The following is a 24,914-nucleotide window of genomic DNA, read 5'->3' on the forward strand; positions in this document are numbered from 1 at the left end:
TGATACAATTACTTTGTTACCACATTTATATTTTTGCTACTTTCTTATGTTAACACATTACTCTGTTGCTACAACATTATTCATAACATTATGCAAGTCATTTATAAAATATGTACTAAAATAATTTACAAAATATAAAGACTCAGAATCTTAACAACCAATTTTATATATATATATATATATATAAAAAAAACCACTTTAAGACTGAGCACTTATATTAACTTCTGTATTTAATCTCACAATTGGAGCCTCATTGATACTCGAGAGTCAAATGTTAGATTTCTTGGTTTATCAGTGTGTAAGCTCTAGTCATTCCTGTTGGTGACAAAATCCTGTATATTCCAGATGTAACCTAATTGATAATGATGTGTTTCTGTGTGTTCTACTGTGTTGTTGTTTTCATTTTATGCACGATATTTTGACAATTTGTCCAGCCATCTTCTTCGGTACTTTGAGTTTTGCTGTTATGTGTACTTGCTGTCTTGACTCCAGGCGGACTGTGAACTATTGTTAGTCCTGGACAACTATTTATAGTCAGGTTTGACTCCCAATGCGCACCGTGCCCTCTGATACACTTTCTTTTCAGAGCTCACATTCATATTCTGTGAAACGCAATTTCTTGTGGTGTTTTCTAAATCTGTTGGATGGGGTAACTGCTGAGATCTTAATAAATTGAATGCCAGACCCCAAGCCTTGTTTGAACTGAAACCACCATACCTATTTATTAGGTTTTCCGACATATTTGTTTTGATAGACTCCTTAACTATGTTGTCCAAGCTTCTTGGCATTTGCACCATCAGCATGATACTTGTCTCATCGTATTTGATTTCATGATTATATTTTAGGCAGTGCTTAGTGACAGCTGATCTGTTTGGTTCTTTAAGATGGGTGTGTTGCTGATGTTCCTTGCCTCTCTCATTGAGTATTCTGATAGGCTGCACTTACATACAACATGCCGCATTTTCATGGAATACACTACACTTTTGGAGACCTAGATTATCTTTAACATTACAAAGAATACTTTTTATCTTAGTTCAAGGTAGCTAAATACACTGGATGCTATGTTTGAAAAGGAGTCTAAGAAGATACCACGTGGGCAGTTTTTGAAATGTGTTTCAGAGCAGCTTTTTCATATCAGTTCTGTTGCGTCTTTGTAAAGTAATGTTCAGGCAGTTCAGTATAAATTATCTGCAACTTTGTGTAAAAGCTAAAAGTATAAATTAATAAAGTCAGTGCTACATGTTTATTTGGAGAAATAAAAAAAAAGTGCAATGAAATCAGTTGTTGAATTGTTGATAGTAATCGATGGACTCAGGCCACTGCTTACTCATGTGCCAAAGTTAAATAAAATTTCCGTTAAGTATGAGTTTCAGTTCTGCATTGTCATCCAATGTTGTTAATTCTCAGTGTGTATCACCTTGTTCTGACTAAATCACTTGTCTGTAACTTTTAGCTGCTCTGAAAATTTGACTGTTCAGTGAATAACGTCAGACAGATTTCAAATTTCAAATTTGCTGCCTTTCTTGCTTAAATTGTATATGCTCAAAACCTCACTTTTAATTTCTTTGGCTTCTTATGGACATAGTAGAAAAACAAGAGTGTGGCTGATTTTCTGATTACATAACTGATAAACAGAAATAAATTATAGCTGATTGTTCGCACAACTAAGGAAGATGCTCTGTCAATTGCTCCTCTGTTTTAATGTTTATATTATTTCATTCAGTGTTTTTGAAGTTTCCCTACTTGATGGAATCTGCAATAGGTTAGGTTATTTATGAATGTGTTATAGTTTGCAACACTCAAAATCCAAAGAATCTTTTTTTCTGTTTTAGAAGTACGTCATAAACAAACTTTGCTTGAAGGTCTTGCTTAGTAGTACTTACTATTTATCTGTAAGTCAAGCTTCAGAGTTTTCTGATGCATTCGGGTATTTCTGTGACCACACTTCAACTTTTGCTGCATTATATTTGTTTTGTAGGAATTCATGGCTCCAGGTGGATGTTAATTACTCTCTACTAACAGATCCTCTGAAATGGCAATAACTTGCTGCCAACTACTTTGGTAGTGCTGTACACAGGAATAACAATTTCATCTAAATGACCATCAGATATGGGCTTCTGAATGTTGCTTGTGTAACTACTCTACACATTACAAGATTTCTAAACATCAGCATGAAGGAATGAAATCATGGCTTTTGTGTTGCATTGCTACAAATTCAAATGACACTGTCTGGTTGCTTGCACCAACTCAGTTAATACGCGTATTGTAATCTGCAGGTATTCTAGTTTCTCCATTTGCAGCTTGACAGTCTTTGTTATTTGTGAGAAAGTGTTGTATAATAAAAAGACTAGTAACATTCAGTTAAATAGTGAAATGTCATTACTGTACACCTCACAAACTATGAAAATGTACTCTTTTACTAACAGTTATTTTATCATGTCACATGAAAATGTGAGAGAAAACCACGTTAAGGAATGTGATCACAGAGGGTCAGTTGTAAATAAAAGAAATGGAGGTTTTGAGTCATTGATGGAATAATGGGAAATTGCAGTTTGTTCCAAAAATAGGCTGTTCACAAAACACTTATAATGCCAGTGTTGAAGTACTGCTGGCATGTGTGCTCTTTTGTGTACAATGGAGGGAAGGGTGAATATAACAGAAAAGTTGAAGAATCTGAACTGGCACACATTTGAAAAAAGAGGCAGTATCTCTCTCATATTCCATTAGAAAATTCCAAGAGTTGGTTTTCAGGGCAGAAACTACGAACATTGTTAATATACCTACACATCAGTGCTGTGGGAAATTTGAAGATAAATTGTGTAAATGTGTACAATCAATCATTCTTTCCCTACTTCATCTATTTCAGTATTTCATCTCTCATTAGAAGAGGAAGAAACTGTAATGCATTTGCAATGAAAAGTACTGTATAACATACACACTACAAGTATTTGTATAATATAGCTTTAGATAATATTTAGATTAAAGGGTTCTTTTTAGGATATTCCAAGTAAATATGAAAATAAAAATGCTAGAATATGAGGATACCTCAAATAGAATTAAGATTTATTTGTCTATAATTGATTTTACAGTTCATAGAAATTTTATTATTCAAAATTATACTTTCAAGTATTAACTTCTGCAGTTATTCTTTGGTAAAACCAATTATAAAATTATACATCTATCTCAAAAAGTCACAGACATGAAACTGTACTCAAGTGCTAAGTCGTCACTAGACAGAGATGCTTATTTTCTGTCACATTTACTGCAGAAAATGCCTTAATGAACACAGTCTAGCTCAGGAGAGAGTTAAGAATTTGTGGGCAGCGCCGTGTCCATATTATCACACAACTAACAGGGCGGCTCGCTGCGCTCAGGGTCGGGTCACCGCACACGGCCAGACGGTGAGCGGAGATGTGACCGGATGTAACCAGTGCGGTAGTCGATTACATCACGCCGGCCCGCTGCCCCGGCGCCATGCCTGTGGCGCCGGCTCCACCTACACAAGCGCAATCTATGTCAACATCTCATTGATGCATTGATAAAGTACATTTCACATTTTATTCAGAGTGTAAAGTTACTAAGATATTTCAGTGTAAGTAGCTTTTATTTTTAACTGTTTTTGCAGAGGCAGGCTTGGTGGGGGGCCAAGACTATCAGATTCTAAGGAACTGCAAAATTTTGGTGAAGGAAATATGGTGAAGAAAGCACATTCTAAAGTATGCAATGTAATAAAAGATTGTTAACAGATTATTAGAATACACAAAATTACCTAATAATCACAGAGAGTGTTGTACCCAGAGGATAGTGTTCTTAGAAACACACAATGTATTTTGGTCAGTACTTTAGTCTAGTGATTGAATCACAAGAAGGAATTTGCATAGAGCCATAAGCAGGGTCCACCATTTCCTACAGTTTTTGTTGTCGCTAGAAACAAGTGTGTGTTTCTAGAGCATTTGTAACTGTTTTGAATTCTACACATTCAAGTGCTATATAATGTATTAAAAGTATTTGGAATATATTGTTAATTTTTCCCTTACATAATTTTGTTATAAGTAAAATTCTATATATTTTTGAAACTAGTTACGTAACATTTGGATGAAGCCATGCTTTGTCGGTCATAAACCAGCTCGTATCTTGAAACTATCTTTACTATGTAACGTGTTATCTGCAAATGAACTGAATTTTCTTAATGTCTTGATAATTTTCCCTGCTTTGAAAATGGAAATTTGCATTGGTTTCTAAGAGCTTCTACCTCAAAATGCATTTAATTAGTAACTGGTTTTTCATAACACTTCTCCTTAATTTGATTTCACTTTCTGATTATTGGTGTATAGAAGAGTAATAACATAACAGATAGACAACTAAATATAGTACTGACAAGATTTTCTCAACTGAAATACCATAAATTTCTATAGAAGATTTTTCCCATTGTATTTGACTATGTTGTACCTTGGAAAATGTTTTGGAAAAACGTTAATTTTCTGGAATATCAGCAATTTAAGGAAGGGGTAGATTGCTGCTAATCATAAAGATGACACGACACGTTGAGATGTAGACAGTCACAGTGAAAAGACAGAGATACATTAGTCAAAGCCTTCTTCAGAAAAGGAAACACACACACACACACACACACACACACACGCTCATGACCACCACTCCGGCAGGTCCAGTCTGAGATGCTGGAGATGGTGGTTTTGATTTGATTTATTATTGGTCCTGTAGGTCATACAATTTGTACAGTAAAGCACATCATGATATAGGACTTGCATGCATGAGGTGTGCTTGCATGTATAAATGAAAGTTTTTATTTATTTATTTATTTATTATTTTTTTGCCAGAAAAAGGCTATGGCCAAAAGCTAATATGTACGTGTCTTTTTGTTGTGCCAGTCTCAACTCAGTATGTCACCTGTACAGAGTAGCAGTCTATCTTTTCCTTATATTGTTGGTATGACAACCTGGGAGTTTACATTGTTTAATTTTCTGTGGTAATATTTATGATTTCAGTAAAAAGGCTGCATCACATTTGAAGATGGAATAAGAAAATATAGCAAACTTCAATTACAGGTCTAGCTCTATCAATCCAACTGTGATAAACTTGAGTACTTCAGTAATTAATCTATACATAGGTAGTATTAAAGCAGTCAATCATGCAAAAGTAACACTCCATGTTTCATTTCACACATGTGGTAAGAATGATAGATTACTGTGAATGTTAGACACAGAAAATGAAAAGCAAACACATAACCAGTGAAAATAACTATGAATTTTACATGTGTATGGTACCTACATCATTGCTCATATGTACACTATGGTATATCACACTCAAAATTTCTGGTCCACAGATCTAACAGGTTTTTCTCACTATGGCTAAAAAAAAACTGTTCCAAACTGTAAAGTGACCTTTCCAGTAGAAATTGGTTCAGATGCTCCATAAAGAGGAATGGTTATCAAATTTGCTTTTAATATCTGGAGGTAGAGCATTAAAAACTTTTGCACCAGAGAACTGCACACCCTTTTGCACCACAGTCAGGTTTTTACAATCATTGTGGTAATTGTGCTTATCATATCCTTAGTATTCACTATTTATTTTACAAAACTCAGTATTTTTCCTGATGAAACAGGTAAGAGAAGAGATGTACAGGGAAGTAACAGTAATAATTTTTAGTTTCTGTAAAAGGATTTCTACAAGTACATCCAGAGTCAACGCTGCTCATTATTTGTACAACACATTTTTGGGCCAAGAGCATTTTCTCTGCTACTGCTTGGTTTCCCCAAAATATAGTACTGTATATTATAAGAGAGTGGAAATACCCATAGTATGCTACTTTCTTTGTGTCTATGTGTCTTCCCTTGGAGAAAACACATTGGGCAAAAATCAGTGAGCTGAGTCTCTTCTGAAGATTTATTTATTATACGATGAGACCATGTTACTCTGGAGTCAATTACAAGAGCTAAAAACTTCATTTTTTAACTCTTGCTATTGACTCTGTACACACTTCGCAGTTAACCCATCCTCAGTTTTAGCATTTGCAGTGAACTGAATGCAGTTGGTCTTCTTAAAGTTCAATGAGAGTCCAATAGTGCTAACCCATTTCATTAAATCAATGAGAATATTGTTAACAGATCCTTGAACATCTTCACATGTATGACCATCAATCATAATTTTGGTATCATCTGTGAAAATGGTAAAAAATCAGTGGAGCTTTGTACACTGAGGTAGGTCATTTATAAATATGAGGAACAGTAAAGGAATAAGAATGGATCCCTGGGGCACTCCACATTTAATGGTTCTCCAATTAGATGAAACCAGGCCGCTATGGATCTCATAAGTACTATCTGCTTCCTATCTTTCTCCTTTCTATCTTTGAAGTATGATTCTAACCACTTATTTCTTACGCCACTTATTCCTAATAGGTCTGCTTTCTGTAATAGAATTTGGTGGTTCACAGGCTTTTGACAAGTCACAAAATAATCCTAGTGTTACCAGTTTGTCATTAATTGAATCCGGAACTTTATTTGTAAAAGCATAGAGTGCATAGTCTTTTGCATATGACTCAGAACTTCATTAACAGAGCTCTTGCAGCCTGTTTGTTCTGAAACTGACAAGAAGTGGTTGTTGAAAATATTGGCTTCTTCAAAAGTTCTTATGGTTTTCCTTGCCTCCCTTCTAACAATATTCCAAGCAGTCTTCGTTTTGTTATGAGAGTAATCAATGTCTTTCTCATAATACAATGCTTATGATATATATATTACCTTCTTTAGTATCTTACAGTACATTTCATAATGGCCTGTTTTCATTATGTCTTCAGACATTCTAACTGCAATGTTAAGTTCTCTCTTTGTTTTACATCATTGTTTAATTCCTTTGTGGTCCAGGGTTTGTCTCATTCACCCTGTATACTGGGCTCCAGTCCATTTGTTGCAGTTTTTGTTTAAATGTTTCAAGTGCATCACTAGTCATTGGTCTAATAGATTTCCAGGTGAGGATTAATTTCTTGAAGGCTGTACTGTCATGCTGAGTGAGGAGTTGTCCATCATGGCCAGAGAGTCCATCCAAGACAGAGGTGACAGTGAAGCTGTGGTACCTATTGAAATCTACAAATATATTGTCTGTCAAAGTCTGACTCTCAGGTGAAATCGTATTGTGAAGGTCAAACTACTGGAAGAAGATTATATGAATTCATCAGATGTTGGAGCTCTACTTTGTTGTTGTGTTCACATAAAAAGTCTTCGTTAAGATCCCCCAGAATGATAATTTCATTATTTTTACAAAATAAAACAGGTAACAATATTTCTATTTGAACCAAAAAGACCCTAAAGTTATTTCCAGGTGGGGAGCTCTCTACTGTAACATAAGCTTCAAACAGTTGTTCTAAACAGTATTTCCTTACATCTATTGCTCTATATATGACATATTTTTTTCAACAAAAGTAGCTACACCACCTCTTTCCTTGTTGTCCCTAGAGTAGTAGCTTGCAATGTTGTAGTTAGAATCTAAAAGTAACAAGTTATTGACATTTGTGATATGATATTCTGTGAAACATAATATTTTACCATTGTTCGTACAATTTCTGTCATTTATATTAACTGATAGCTGATCTACTTTGCTGCTAAGTCCCCTAATGTTTTGATGGAAGATGGACAGATTAGACTTGTTTGTAGCGGTGTCACTTATCTTGGGTAGTTCTTGTTCTTTGTATCTGTAGTTAAAAATTCTTTCAGAGGAGATGGATGCACTACTTTTCATCTGCTTGCTGTTCCTTGTGCAGTCTGCTTGGCTGTTGTGTTTTTTTTTTTTTTTTTTTTGCAGCTGGTACTTCGTTTTCTTCTTCTGCAGCTGATGTCATGCCTAAAAAATTCTTGGTGTATTTGTTGAGTGTCGTTTTTGCTTCCTGGTGATGGTCAAGTAGTGAAGTTGTTTTTGGAGGCTTGTAAAATTTCTACTCCATTCTTATTGGTTTGAACCATTTTGTAATTTGTGTCTGTTTTACTAATTGATTGTTATTTTCTGGCCTACTGTGTTTAAACCACTTCATAATTTCATTGTCCTGTGAAATACAAGTAAACATTTTATCTACAAGTACCTCCTTTCCTGATGCATTTAAATTAAGGCAGTGAGCTGTCTAGAGCCTTCATTTCAAAATGTTTGTTTATAACATCAACTTTCTGGAAATGAATACATATTTCTGTGGAACTCTTGCTTGTGAGACTGATTTCAAGGTTCACACATGAACAGTTCAGAAAATCATGATGTTGTGGAACATTCACAATGATCAAATTTGTGTGAGTTAAATTATTTACACATTTTTTCAGTTCTCCAGTGAAATATATTATGCTACACACCACCCATTCATCAGCTGCAGGCTGCTCATACTCAGGCTCAACTTTGTTTATTGCTTTCTTCCATGAATTTACAGTATTGTAGTTTATCATAATTTCTCACCTTCATGATGATCTTAATGACATCTTCCCCCCCCCCCCCTTCCCCCACTGTCCCCTCTCTTTTTTTTAAGGGAAAAACGTACACAGAAACATTTCTTACTGGATACAAAGCAGTTTCCTGCAACAATATGCAAAATTCTTTTCCTCATGTATGCCTCACTTCTTTTGCACAGCTAAACAAAATAATGAGAAACAAAAATCTTTTGGATATTCACACAAATTGTTAACACCAGTTTGCCAATAAAGGCCACAAACAGCTTTGCTGAAAGATTATTTATTATTCCGGAAAGAGTTACCAATTTACTTGTACATCAAATTTAGAAACCTGCTAGTAGTCTGTAGTTATTTAATGTTTATACATTTAAGACAAAAATGCTGCATCTGGATCGACATTGCTGTCATAGTGTATCATGCAGCATCAACATGAGCTCATGAAAGCTGGAACAAATTTTTTTTGCTCATTGGAATTCTATGAACTTTATTGCCTTTATAGTACTTTAGTAGCTTCAATATTTAATGAATTTTTACACAAACCTTCTTTTCATTGCGTTTATTTGTGACATCTATGTATCATCTTTTCTGGGTAGCTACTTACTTGTTTGATGTAGCTTTTTTAAGCAGTTTGCTTATTGCACATTAGTGCTAAACTATGGCTACAAAACCAAGGAAACTGTATTATGTTTTGCAGGAGATACACTTTCAAATATCACTGTATCTGCAGATGCAGTACTTACAAGAAATGCTTAAGCTCACAAATTGGAAAAACAGGTGAGCAGACTGATTGTAGCTTACTAAGTTCCAACAAACTTAATTACACATGACATGCTTAACAACAAACTTTAGGAAGGCATGATAAGGCACTACAGAACATTTCAGCCATCCTAAACTTATCTGAGTCAATAACTGTCAACATCTATATGTCTAGGTTTCTCCTCCTCCTCCTCCTCCTCCTCCTCCTCCTTCTTCTTCTTTTTCCTTTTAACTTCTGCACTAGAGGCACCATTGACATATTACTTAGTCCTTGATGAATTTGCATAGATTAATCAATGCAAAGCATCTACAAGAAATACAAGATTTTCGGTTCTCAACTTTATACAATATTATTACTGCAGGCTTCAGTATAATAATATTATCGTAGATAAACTGAGATTTTATGGAATTCATGATATAGCCAGCCACTGGATACAGTCATATCTGACCAAAATAACGCAGGAAATGGTACTTAATAACAGAACCAACGTAAGCATGTAAGATTCTTCAGACTGGGGAGAAATTGCTTTTGGAGTCCACAGGGCTGAATCTTAGGTTGACTACTGTTTCTAGTATATGTAAATGACTTCCTGTCTAATGCAAAACTGCAGAAGTCGTTATTTTTGCACATGTCACTACCATTGTAACAATACATATGCACAAACAGCAACAGAATAAAGGGCAAATAATGTTCTTAAAGGGATTGTTGAATGGTTTTCTGTAAATGGTCTCACTGTCAGTTTCAAAAAGATGTAACATGTTAATTTCTGCAAATGTAGAGATACTACACCAATGGTAAGTGTAACACGTGGCGAGGAAGTAAATACTAGAGTGGAAATTTCAAAATTTGTTGCCCATTTGCACTTCAAATCATTGAAAATCTTGGGGAGAACCAAGACAATAATTTGGCACATTTAGGATATTTTATTCAATAATGTCATATGGAATAATGACTGGGGTATTTCATCTTTAAGATACTTGTAGTGCTCAACCCAATAATCTTTTAGACATTTGTTAGGGATTTTGATACTGTTTCATGATATATTTATTCCCTCAAATAGTTTGTAGTAAATAATCCATTTCAGTTCAAAAGGAACAATGTGGTACAGAATTAAAATACTAGAAGAAAAAATGATATTAATTACTCCACATCTGACACAAAAAGGGGGTGCACAATGCTGTCGCCAAAATTTTTGATCACCTACCCAGTGATATAAAATGTCTGACAGACAGCAAAGATAAATTTGAAAATGAACTGATAAGTTTCTCCTTGGTAAGTACTTCTGTTTCATAGAAGAATTTTTATTTAGGTAATATGTAAAAAGGTGGTGGTGGTGGGTATATTTTACTAACTCAATGTTCAGAAAAAAAAAACCATTAAATGGTCAGAATGTAGCCATATTTACATTATGATTAATCGTACAAATGATCTATGGATCATGAAACTAATTAACTAACTTCTTTGCCCTTAACTACATTGTCCCAGAAGATTGTGAGTGGAAGTACACAAAGTGTGCCTGCACTAATGTCCACAGGTCAACATAATAAGAAAGATACCTAAGCGTAAAGCACAAGGAATGAGCTTTTTGGTTAACTTATCCATGCAATCTTAGCATCTCAGTTTACAATCCATCTGCATGCAAAGGAGCTTTGCACATGCAACCTCATACAGTGTATGTCTGTTGATATCTGTTTCTTAGGCTTGTAAAAACTCATTTTACTTCATCTGGAACAGGAATAAGTCTTTATAAATATGAAATTGTTTACTGTTTGCTATATCCACTATGAATTTGTTTGAGTGCTTGATAAGTAAACTAGTATCATTAGTAAACATCATAGTTCTTGAAGAGTCCTCCAGAGTCTTAGGTAAATCATTTACATAGGCCAAGAACAGAAGTAGGCCAAGCACCATATTTTGTGGTACACCAGAGTTCATGTTTCCTCATTCTGAATTTAGTCTTTTTTCTGTTGTATAATTCATTAATGCGACCCTCTGTTTTCTATCATTAAGATACCAGTGAACCCAGCAGTGCTTTAAAGGTGCTATATGTGTATGGAAATTAGATATACTCCTTATCACCTTCTACCCCTTCTCTCTCTCTCCAACCCCTCCTCACCTCTCGCTTTGTCTCTCACCCCATCCTCCCCCTCTCTCTGTCCATAAGCTCCTCCCTCCTATCTCTTTGCATTTTCTCCTCTCTTTCTCTCTGTCCATCTCCTCTTTCCCCTCTCTATGACAGTTTCCACCCTTGCCCCTCTGTCCATCCCCTTATCTCCTTTTCCACACTCCCCCTGACTTTGAGCCTTGTTTATTGTTATTGCAAACAACAACTTGACTGGGAATTCACTTAAAATAAACTGGAAACCAGTTGGTATCAAAACTGGTATGCAGGATATGAGAAAGACCTCTCCAGCTGCTGGAACTGTGAGAATAGTAGCTTAAATGAGAGTTCTTAACATATTTTAATCTGCAAATAGGTAGGATTACAAACATTTCAGATGATTCAGATTCCATAGTAGTATTATAATCATAAGCCAATAAGTTATAATTATAAGCCAATAAGCCATAGGAACTACTCCTCTATTTTCTGTCAAAACTGTCTACAAGCAAGAAAACAAAACTTCACATTGTTGTGTACAATTTTTTTGTCTGAAATTATATATAAGGAGAAAGAATATATTTGGGAGAATTATTTGCTATTGTAATTAAAACTGACTGCAAAAATTTTAATGAAAGTACACATTATCACAGATAGCATTTTGGTTTTCACAGTTAGCTTTAACAGACAACTTGCAAACTGCTGTTTTTTTAAAAAAATAAAAAAAAGCCTTTGTTGGAGCACTGTGTAATTCAAAGTAAACTAGTCAACCATTTTTCAAAAATTTTGCTGTAAGTTTGATGACTATATTGTATTTATCTATATTTTATCTATCTTTGCCTTTACAAATGTCTGCTTGTGTCTGTGTATGTGCGGATAGATATGTGTGTGTGTGCGAGTGTATACCTGTCCTTTTTTCCCCCTAAGGTAAGTCTTTCCGCTCCTGGGATTGGAATGACTCCTTACCCTCTCCCTTAAAACCCACATCCTTTCGTCTTTCCCTCTCCTTCCCTCTTTCCTGATGAGGCAACAGTTTGTTGCGAAAGCTTGAATTTCGTGTGTATGTTTGTGTTTGTTTGTGTGTCTATCGACCTGCCAGCACTTTCGTTCGGTAAGTCACATCATCTGTGTTTTTAGATATATTTTTCCCACGTGGAATGCTTCCCTCTATTTTATAAAATATATATATTAAAAGTATATAGCTTGTATCTGTCCAAATGTTATTAGCCTATCATGTAAAAATTTGAAATAAATCAGCTGAGAACTTTATAATGAGTCACCCTATATGTAAGTAGTGGTGGGTATGCCTCAGATGGAAACGCAAATATTTTGCTAATCTTGTTTCTAATAAGGTAATTTATAGTGTGACAAAAATGGAGATTGTGAAGTCAGTGTGGTATAGGAGAATGGGATAAATAAAAATATATTTATAGCAACAGGCAAATCTTCATCACTTATTTAGTGCAACAAGAACCCACAATGTTAAATCAAAATTTTCAGCAGCAAGAATGTACTCCTAGACGCAACAAGATTTTGAGCCATCTTCATTAACAACAATAAGATAATGAAGACCAGTAAAAATTTATTATTTTGTATATCTTGCATCTCTTGAAACTTTGGAAAATAGTGAAGATATTAAGACTATGAATTTAATAGTGATGTGTGGGAGGGTAAGATTACAAATGGTGGCATCAGCCGTGATTTGTTGACTGATATGTCATTTACAGTTTTTATATACACACAGAAACTCCAATAACCTTAAGTAAGACGACCAGAGAACTGCCCAACAAAGTCTTATCAACAGTGACAAGAATTTTATATGTGATACCACCAATGGTGGATCAGATGAACTGAAAGAAGACTTTACAACCACGATGAAAGACATCAGAAAAGATAAGTGCAAATAATTTGTGAAATTAATTTTTCTTGGTGGACTTGGGTGACTGGTAGCAAAATGAATAGAGATGAGGGTAGTGGTGGTGGAATGAAAGCTGTAGGACCCAGCCTAGACATGTTTGAACCAAGTGAAAGTGTAGTTAGCAAAGAAACAGTGAAAACCGATATTATGCAGTTGATTTTGGCAAAATTGAGTGCAGTTAATGATCAGTTAAAACTGACAACAATAGCAAATTTAGTGCAGTTACTGATGAGTTAACCAAAAAATTTATTTCACTACAAGGACAGTTAAATGAGCTGAAAACTGAAAACAATGACAAAGTGGACAGGTTACATTACCAAATAGACCAACTTAGCAATCAGGTTTTGGAGCTAAAAAGTGGGTTGTCAGATGGATTAAAAAGTCTGAATGAAAAAGTCGATGTATTAGAAAATAAATTTATTGTTTTGGAAAATGAGTTAATTGCACAATCTTCACAACAGTAGAAGAATGTTAATGATGTCCGAGTTTAACAGATGGCCGTAAAGGAAAAATGGAACTGAACTTTGGTAGTTTAGATTAAAAATTTTAAATGTTGGAAACAGTAAGATAAATAATGTAAATGTTCTAGATCAAAAAATTTCAGTACTTCAGGAAAATTTCATTCACAATAATCTGTATTCAAACAATGGTATTGTGTGGTCCAACATTCCAATCAAAAGTTTTCCATCAGACAATTTTCATCCAGTGGATTTTCTACACCATTGTAGAGATAGTTTTGTGTCTGGCATGAGTGATGACCAAAAGATTAAATTTGTTAGAAGATGTTTTGAAGATGAAGCTCCATAATGGGTAAATCTAAATTTAAGTCAGTGGGAGACATACCAAAGTTTTGGTAAAAGTTTTTTGAATAAGTTTTGGTCAGAAGCTGTACAAGGGAGAATAAAAAGTGAATTTCTGAATGGTCCAAACTATAGGAATAGGGTTGATAGACTGAAAGAATTTTGTAATAATCAAATAATAAGCACACCCTGACAGGCCATTTGGTGAAATTGGATTAATTGATGCACTAAAAAGGAGATTACCAGGTAGGTTGCAGTGGGATTTAGTACATGGACCTGACGATTGTCTAGAACAATTTTTATTATATGTAGACAGGCTGCAAAGGGCAATAGAATGAAACATGTATCATAATAATTGAAATGATAAGGACCAAAATGGTAACAACTACAGAAACAGAGATGGTGCTAACTTTAATCAGGGACAACATGCTAATAGAGACAGAAACTTTGAACATCAGCAGAATAGGAACAATGGATATAACTATAGATAATATAATAGGAGAAGCAATTATAGAGGCAACTATTCAGGAAACGGTGATCTGCCTCAGTGAGTGTCCACAGTTTTGGGGCGAGGAGATGCATCAAGAACAGGACCCCAAATTTACATGTACGTTTAGAAAATAATAATAGTATTAATAATTTAGCACAGGTATCTGAAGTTGAACAAAAGGAACATCAGATTTCTCATTTATGTTTTGACGAAAAGTTTTGGAATACTATGTTTAGTAAAAATGGTGTAGATACTAATCACGAACCAGAATGTAAGAGTATTGAGAATTTTGGTGTGGTATGTGCTAATTATTTCTTCTCTTGGTCAGAAAACAGTGTTATTGATGTATGTGAAACAGATATTGGAATTAGGTGGTATTTTTGATGTAGATGTGAATGAACTGTGAAATGACTGAGGTTGGTAAGTCTGAGACTGATAGCTTATTGCAAATGAATGTAGGTGATGTCTGTAACTTTGATAGTGATGAGACATGTGTTTTTAATGATGTTATTGATGAAGTAATTTGCAAGAATATGATGATGATGAAGATGAAGATGATGATGATGATGATGATGATGATGATGATGATGATGAGTATCAGGTTTTTGTGGAGTTTAAGCATAACAAAGTTTCAGAGTTATTTATGAATACATGTAATGTAAGTGATGTATGTGAAGATGTAAGTGAGAGTCATGGAATACCAATCAAGTCAAAGCAGTTTTTCATTAGTGTCATGCAGAGTAATGATTGAAACAGTAAAGTTGGGTTATCTGTAAGCTTAGAGAATAAAAGTGAAATTTTTTGAAATTTGTTTGGGACCATATTGATGATCACATAGATAAATTTGCATTCTGGAATAAGTTTGCTGTGGTTACTCAAAATCTGTATCCAAATTGGTGGAATGAAGTGAAAGAAGATCTAAGTGATATTAATTGTGCTATGGAACCCTTTGAGTGTATTCAATCTTTACCTGACAACATGTGAAACCAAAGTAATGCTATGATACCAATGAAGTTGATAAAACCCTGCAAAAACAGTATAGATGTAGCATTTGATGAAATTGAAAGTGATCTTTTACATGAATTATCTAATAACAGAGATGATAATTCAGGTTTTGGATGTTCTGATATTAAGATTGATCAATGGGAAGGGAACTGTTTGATTGATACAGGTAGCCTGATTTGTTGTATATCTGAACAATTTAGAGACAAAATCAAGTATAGTAAGAATTTTGTGAAAATGCCCATTGCACGTGTGAAAATACGAGGAGCTGATGGTAAGCAAAGCAAGCAGGTAAAATGTCAAGCACTGTTAACATTAAATATAGAGGACAAGATATACAAACATGGATGCATAATCACACCTAGTCTAGAAGAGAATATTCACTATGTCAGTAGGTTTTTAATAATATATAATTGTGTTTTGTTTGCCATGAATGTAGTATGTAAGATCATGTGAGTTTTAAAGTTCCGTCTTATCTATTGACTGAGGGAGATGATGTAAAATCAGGGGGACAGGAGAAAGCAGAGACATGGTGGTAAAGGTAGATTTTCTAAGTTTGAAGTAGGAGATCCAATGTTGGAGAAAGCCAAAGGGAAATCTAAAGTGTTGATAGAAATGATCCATAAGTATCTAATTTTTATTTGGTTGTTCTTTTCCCATTGTCATGAATTTAGTACGTAAGATCATGTAGTTTCTAGAGTTTTATCTTATCCAGTGACTGAGTTAAACTCAATCTGTAGATTAGTGAGACTATATAACTGTATTTTGTTTGTCTGGAATTTATTATGTAAGATGTTGTAATTTTTAAAGTTTTGTCTATCTACTGACTGGGTTAAAATCTATGATACACTACATAATTGTGTTCTGTAATAGATTTGTGCTTTAGAATTTAGTATATATATGCCATGAGTCTAAATGAGTGGAGCTTTTTACAGTTTTGAAATGGGAAATATTCATAATTTGTACTTCAAAGATTAGGAATAGTATTTGGGCATATCTGTGTGTAATACCTTGATGATTCATTTCTTCTTTATTGTATTTAACTCTGTTAATTAATGTTTCATATATGAGCACTTTTTAATTGCACTGACATAAATCCCATATAATTGACTGTGTAAAATGAAGATGGAGAGCATGTCTCATGTGATGTGAAGGAGGTACTGAACAGCATATTTAGTACACAAAACAATGTTTTAGGATTTGGTGTGAATGCTAGACAGGAAGTTACCTATCTGTGTGATGAGAACTGTAAGGAGGAAGCTGAAAGATGTAGGTGGATCCACTCCCCACAATGCTGTATCAATTGTAAATGATTTTTCTAGGTCTTTGTGTATGTAGGTCAGTGTGGAAGACATTTACTAGTATGGACAACATAATAAGATGCATACATGTCTGCTTTCATACTTCGATTTTGGTTGTGAAGCTACTGGATTGTGTCACCATTCAAAGATAATTTATGACTATGTTTACCTGAATTTATCCTGAGTATTGCAATATTGTATCTGATTGGATCTTGAATTGTGGACAGATTCATGCTTAACTCTGTTTTGGTTACCCCTGGTCATTGTGACTCTCTCTCTCTCTCTCTCTCTCTCTCTCTCTCTCTCTCTTGTGCAACCACTGATTGAACTGATTGAAGCTAGATGCTTCTCACAATTACTCATGGCATATAATTGAAGTCATTGATATGATTATGAACTTTATTCATTTTGTTGTGTGGAAATTTTTTTGCTTGTTTGTACCTGGTGTGGTTTGGATTCCTGAGTCGACCCCCACATTGTAATCGTAGGCCCTAATATTTTTCCATGTTTTTGTTCTTTCATGAGTCAACATATCCGTAAACACTATGGTTTATATGGCTGATTGATTCCTTCTCATGATCAAATATATTCTTCTGGTCTGTACCCATCATTGAGAGTTTTTTGAGTCACTTCACTCGTGGTACATGTAGGCTCTGAAATTTTTTTTCTCTTCTCCTTTCAAGATTTGGATGGTTTGATTGAATAGATCTTAACTTAAAATTTATAAATTCTAGTAATTTTCATTGTCTCTGTAACTATTTTTATAGTTTAGTGGTGTAAAGTTGTAGTTTTGTCCTTGTATTATTTGTCTTGTGACAGTATGTTCCACAGATCTGAAAATCTGAATGCCATATCCTGATATATGTATAGATTATGATTTTTATAGTAGATATTTTCTTATGTTCTCTGTAATAGATATGCTACGTATCAGATACTTCTATACATCTATCTGCTAGTCTGGGCATCATTTTGTAGACTGTTTGGTAAAACTTATAGTCTGTCACAAAACATTGTAAACATTCTGTTTCTAAATTTTGTGAGGGGGATACTGTAATGTGCCACCCTCCTCTAACATTACCCTTTTTTTTGTATAGAAATAACTGAGCCCATGTATTGTATTGATTCTTGCATAGGTTAAAATTATCTCAGATGTTTCACTAAAAGAATTCATATGTATTTGTATATGGTGATTATATTTCAGGCTAAAATGTATAAAAACAAATTGATGTGTTACAATCGATATGTACTAACAGTTAAAATAACTCTCCTTTTAAAAATATTTGAAATTATGAAATTGCTGGCTCATTTAAGATTCATATTATTAATTGTAGAATCTAACACTAATTATTAAATATATTTCCATACTCAATATAATGGAAGGAAACATTCCACGTGGGAAAAATTATATATAAAAAACAAAGATGAGGTGACTTTGTTCGGTAAGTCACCTCATCTTTGTTTTTTATTTCCATACTCAGTTATAAAATATTGGTATATTTTGGTGTTGATTCTTCTGTTGTCAAGAAAATACGTAAACTGTTTGGAATAGTTAGTACTGCAGAATGTAAGTAGTGGAAGGCATGTCTCAGACGGAAATATACATATTTTGCTAATGTTGTATCTAATAATGTAATTTGTGCTGTGACATTCTACGGATCAAAGCACGGAATGTCAGATCCCTTAATCGGGCAGGTAGGTTAGAAAATTTAAAAAGGGAAATGGATAGATTAAAGTTAGATATAGTGGGAATTAGTGAAGTTTGGTGGCAGGAGGAACAAGACTTCTAGTCAGGTGAATACAGGGTTATAAAAACAAAATCAAATAGGGGTAAAGCAGGAGTAGCTTTAATAATAAGTAAATAAATAAATAAATAAATAGGAGTGCGGGTAAGCTACCACAAATAGCATAGTGAATGCATTATTGTGGCCAACATAGACACGAAGCCCATGCCTACTACAGTAGTACAAGTTTATATGCCAACTAACTTTGCAGATGATCAAGAAATTGATGAAATGTATGATGAGATAAAAGAAATGATTCAGGTAGTGAAGGGAGACGAAAATTTAATAGTCATGGGTGACTGGAATTCAGTAGTAGGAAAAGGAAGAGAAGGAAACATAGTAGGTGAATATGGATTGGGGAAAGAAAAGAAAGAGGAAGCCGCCTGGTAGAGTTTTGCTAATCATAGCTAACACCTGGTTCAAGAATCATGAAAGAAGGTTGTATACATGGAAGAACCCTGGAGATACTAGAAGGTTTCAGATAGATTATATAATGGTAAGACAGAGATTTAGGAACTAGGTTTTAAATTGTAAGACATTTCCAGGGGCAGATGTGGACTCTGACCACAATCTGTTGGTTATGAACTGTCGATTAAAACTGAAGAAACTGCAAATAGGTGGGAGTTTAAGGAGATGGAAACTGGATAAACTAAAAGAACCAGAGGTTGTACAGAGTTTCAGGGAGAGTATGAGGGAACAATTGACACGAATGGAGGAAAGAAATACAGTAGAAGAAGAATGGGTAGCTTTGAGGGATGAAATAGTGAAGGCAGCAGACGATCAAGTAAGTAAAAAGACGAGGGCTAGTAGAAATCCATGGGTAACAGAAGAGATATGGAATTTAATTGATGAAAGGAGAAAATACAAAAATGCAGTAAATGAAGCAGGAAAAAAGGAATACAAACGTCTCAAAAATGAGATTGACAGGAAGTGCAAAATGGCTAAGCAGGGATGGCTAGAAGACAAATGTAAGGATGTAGATACATACATCACTAGGAGTGAGATAGATACTGCCTACAGGAAAATTAAAGAGACCTTTGGAGAAAAGAGAACCACTTGCATGAATATCAAGAGCTCAGATGGAAACCCAGTTCTAAGCAAAGAAGGGAAAGCAGAAAGGTGGAAGGAGTATATAGAGGGTCTATACAGGGGCTATGTTCTTGAGGACAATATTATGGAAATGGAAGAGGATGTAGATGAAGATGAAATGGGAGATATGATACTGCGTGAAGAGTTTGACAGAACACTGGAAGACCTAAGTCGAAACAAGGCCCTGGGAGTAGACAACATTCCATTAGAGCTACTGACAGCCTTGGGACAGCCAATCCTGACAAAACTCTACCGTCTAGTGAGCAAGATGTATGAGACAGGCAAAATTCCGTTAGACTTCCAGAAGAATATAATAATTCCAATCCCAAAGAAAGCAGGTGTTGACAGATGTGAAAATTACCAAACTATCAGTTTGATAAGTCACAGCTGCAAAATACTAACGCAAATTCATTACAGACGAATGGAAAAACTGGTAGAAGCCAACCTCAGGGAAGATCAGTTTGGATTCTGTAGCAATGTTGGAACATGTGAGGCAATACTGACCCTAAAACTTGTCTTAGAAGAAAGATTAAGGAAAGGCTAACTTATGTTTCTAGCATTTGTAGACTTAGAGAAAGCTTTTGACATTGTTGACTGGAATACTCTCTTTCAAATTCTGAAGGTGGTAGGGGTAAAATACAGGGAGAGAGAGGCTATTTACAATTTGTACAGAAACCAGATGGCAGTTATAAGAGTCGAGGGGCATGAAATGAAGCAGTGGTTGGGAAGGGAGTGAGACAGGGTTGTAGCCTCTCCCCAATGCTATTCAATCTGTATATTGTGCAAGCAGTAAATGAAACAAAAGAAAAGTTCGGAGTAGGTATTAAAATCCATGGAGAAGAAGTAAAAACTTTGAGGTTCGCCGATGACATTGTAATTTTGTCAGAGACAGCAAAGGACTTGGAAGAGCAGTTGTATGGAATGGATAGTGTCTTGAAAGGAGGGTGTAAGATGAGCATCAACAAATGCAAAACGAGAATGATGGAATGTAGTTGAATTAAGTCAGGTGATGCTGAGGGAATTAGATTAGGAAATGAGACACTTAAAGTAGTAAAGAAGTTTTGCTGTTTGGGGAGCAAAATAACTGATGATGGCTGAAGTAGAGAGGATATAAAATGTAGACTGGCAATGGCAAGGAAAGTGTTTCTGAAGAAGAGAAACTTGTTAACATCGAGTATTGATTTAAGTGTTAGGAAGTCATTTCTGAAAGTATTCGTATGGAAGTGAAACATGGACGATAAATAGTTTGGACAACAAGAGAATAGAAGCTTTCGATATGTGGTGCTACAGAAGAATGCTGAAGATTAGATGGGTAGATCACATAACTAATGATGAAGTATTGAATAGAATTGGGGAGAAGAGGAGTTTGTGGCACAACTTGACAAGAAGAAGGGACCAGTTGGTAGGACATGTTCTGAGGCATCAAGGGATCACAAATTTAGCATTGGAGGGCAGCGTGGAGGGTAAAAATCATAGAGGGAGACCAAGAGGTGAATACACTAAGCAGATTCAGAAGGATGTAGGTTGCAGTAAGTACTGGGAGATGAAGAAGCTTGCACAGGATAGAGTAGCATGGAGAGCTGCATCAAACCAGTCTCAGGACTGAAGACCACAACAACAACAACATGATGTGACAAAAATGGAGATTGTGAAGTCAGTGTGATATAGAAGAATGGGATAAAGTAAAAAATATTTATAGCAACAGACAAATCTTCATCAGTTGTTTCGTGCAACAAGAACCTGCAACATTAAGTCAAAATTTTCAGCAGCAAGAATGTACTCCAAGACACAACAAGACTTTGAGCCATCAACAACAACAATGAGATAATGAAGACAAGTAAAAAGTTATTATTTTGTACATCTTGTACTTTTGAAAATACTGAAGAGACTAAGACAATTAATTTAATAGTAATGTGTGGGAGGGAAAGATTACAACTTTTTGACATATTTGCTCTCATTGTCTCCCTTCATATATTACGTATATGTTTAAAAGTGTTTAGCTTATATCTGTCCAAACTTTTATTAGAGTATCAAGAAATATTTGAAATCATCATTCGGGAATGTTTCAGTATCTTTGCTAACAACTTTTATTCTTTATGTATGTGTATATTAATATATTACATATATTAAATATATGTAGCCTATGTCTGTCCAAATTTCTATTAGCATGAAGAGATATATATATATTCATTCAGAATTCAGAGTCTGATCCAGTCCCGGAAAGAATGTGGCTCTCCAGCAGGGATACGACTTCCTCAAATCCTGCCCTGAAATGAGATCCATCCTTCATGAAATCCTCCCCACTCCACTCCACCAAGAGTGTCTTTCCGCCATCCACCTAACCATCATAACCTCTTAGTTCAGCCTTATGAAATCCCCAAACCACCTTCCCTACCATCTGGCTCCTACCCTTGTAACCGCCCCCAGTGTAAAACCTGTCCCATGCACCCTCCCTCCACCACCTACTCCAGTCCTGTAACCCGGAAGGTGTACACGATCAAAGGCAGAGCCACGTGTGAAAGCACCCACGTGATTTACCAACTGACCTGTCTACACTGTGAAGCTTTCTATGTGGGAATGACCAGCAACAAACTGTCCATTCACATGAATGGACACAGGCAGACAGTGTTTGTTGGTAATGGGGATCACCCTGTAGCTAAACATGCCTTGGTGCACGGCCAGCACATCTTGGCACAGTGTTACACCGTCCGGGTTATCTGGATACTTCCCACTAACACCAACCTGTCAAAACTCCAGAGATGGGAACTTGCCCTTCAGTATATCCTCTCTTCTCGTTATCTGCCAGGCCTCAATCTCCGCTAATTTCAATTTGCCGCCGCTCATACCTCAACTGTCTTTCAACAACATCTTTGCCTCTGTACCTCTGCCTCGACTGACATCTCTGTCGAAACTCTTTGCCTTTACAAATGTCTGCTTGTGTCTATGTATGTGCAGATGGATATGTGTGTGTGTGCGAGTGTATACCTGTCCCTTTTTCACCCTAAGGTAAGTCTTTCCGCTCCCGGGATTGGAATGACTCCTTACCCTCTCCCTTAAAACATACATCCTTTCGTCTTTCCCTCTCCTTCCCTCTTTCCTGATGAAGCAACTGTTTGTTGTGAAAGCTTGAATTTTGTGTGTATGTTTGTAACATTTCCTCTTTATATAGTATACATAGCATACATATACTTGCATACCATACACATTAAAAATGTGTAGCCTATGTCTGTCAAAATGTTTATTCGAGTATTCTTTAAAAACATTAAGTAAATTGGTCAACAACCTTTGGAGATATTTGCTAATAACATTAAGCAATGGCTTGTCTTTATGTAGTAGTATAGGTATACAGAGGGGTCCAAAAAAATGTAGACACTTTTTGATAGTCAATATTAATGGAACAAAATGACATACCATTACTGGATGCCATGATGGTTTCTCATTATTAAGTGTAGCTGCCATCTGTCAACAAACTTTATTTTTCAAGGTCTCCTATAGGTAGAAGTCAAGAGGTGTAAGGTCTGGAGACTGTGGTGGGTATTCAACAGCTCCTTTTCGACCTATCCATTGTCCAGGTAGAGTTTCATCCAAGTAGGCTCTAACATCTCTGTGGTAGTGAGGTAGAACGCCATCTTGTTGTAGGTAAAATCTTCCATTTTCCAATACCTCTTGGATGGCAGGCAAAATTGACGTTTGCAGCATATGAAGATACAGCACTTTCAAAGAAGAATGGGCCAATCAAATTGCTCAATGACAGACCACCTGACACATTAACACCCAGTAGATTAACATGTTTTTCCACATGAATGTGAGGATTTTCAGGAGCCCGGTACATGCAGTTGTGGTAGTTTACAGTGTCATTCAGTTTGAATTGCGTCTCGTCATACTAGATAACCATTCCTGCAAACCATTCATCCTTGTGAAGCATGCCTCGCAATACTCCATCTTTTGTTCATAGCATGCAGTGACCTTGGAATATAGGCTTTCCATTTTACAGCCTTCAGAATTCATCCTACACTTGGTTGGCTTACCCCACTTTCATCTGCACGCTGCTTCCCAGATTTTTGAGGTGACCTAATAAAATATTGAAACACAGCAGCACTGGGAGCTGGACTTGTTGATATTTTTGGTCAGCCAGACCTTTCTTTATGCACATCCTGGTCAGTACTGACAGCTTCAAATTTATCCCAAATACAATATATTGCTGTACGTGTTGGTGGCTGAGTTCCATAAACATTACACCATTGCCATTGTATCTCCACCATGGTTTCGTACTTCCAGTACCACTTCAGCATGACCTTGCATTACTCAAATGACAGTCTTACTTCATTCATTGCTGCACTGTCATCTGCTGGAAAATGCACCAAGATCTGTTGAGAAAACAATGGACTTTGCTACCATGCAAAATTGCAATGATATGTCATCTTCTTCCAAAGATATTAACTATTAAAGAGTGTCTACATTTTTCTGCATCCCTCTGTAGATATTTATATAGTCTATGTCAATCCAAATCTTTATCAGAGTAATAAGTGAAAATTTTGAAGTAAATTGGTCAAGGACTTTCAAAGATTTCTGTGCACCCAAATTTTTATTAGAGTAATGTGTAAAAATCTGATGTAAATTAACCAGTAGCTTTTCAAAATTTTGGTAACAATGTTACACTATGATTTGTCTCTATAAAGTAGTGTAGATGACTCCATCAACCTTGACACAACTGAAGAACTGAAGGACTTAGGTAGGAAAAAAAAAAAAAAAAAAAAAAACAAACAACACCTAGCAAAACTTGCTTATCTCCACTATATAAATGGGAGTTACTACAGTGCTATTTCAGTATTTCAGGAACAGTTTTTGAAGGTAACTAAAGAGGTCACTGCTGTTTGCACACTTAATGTTGACCTGTTTGTGCTCAATGGAAGTCAGCTGATTTTGTGCTGCTCTGGAATGTTTACCTTTTTTGACAACCTTAGCGATGTAACAATATTATGCACTAAAGCCATTGTTATTCTAGTGCTGATTCATATGTCATGTTTTCCATAGTGATTATTAATAATATTTATAAAAATCAGTGAAGGAGCTGTATCTGGTTCTCACCATCAACTTTCATGTCACTTTTATGACATATTAACCTGTTATAAGTTTGTGTCTTTTACAACTTATAAGTTGCCTGCTCTGGGAGAAGGATCCAGTGTGCTATGAGCCAATCATGAGCTTCTGCTCCCATCATCCTCCACTCAGGGACCAAG

General features: G+C 35.4%; 1 protein-coding gene across 1 annotated transcript in view; it reads right to left on the minus strand.

Annotated features, from left to right (window-relative positions):
- Positions 1-3,034: 3,034 nt before the first annotated feature.
- The window catches only part of LOC124594204 (putative thiamine transporter SLC35F3), a gene marked incomplete at its 5' end in the record, with an annotated part of 324,621 nt that continues 302,741 nt past the window's right edge, over positions 3,035-24,914 (minus strand). Inside the window, one exon of the mRNA XM_047132567.1 lies at positions 3,035-3,496. Coding sequence (XP_046988523.1) covers positions 3,444-3,496 — 53 coding nt within the window. The remainder of the gene's footprint in view (positions 3,497-24,914) is intronic.

Source organism: Schistocerca americana, chromosome 1, assembly GCF_021461395.2.
Source record: "Schistocerca americana isolate TAMUIC-IGC-003095 chromosome 1, iqSchAmer2.1, whole genome shotgun sequence".
Lineage (NCBI taxonomy): Eukaryota > Metazoa > Arthropoda > Insecta > Orthoptera > Acrididae > Schistocerca > Schistocerca americana.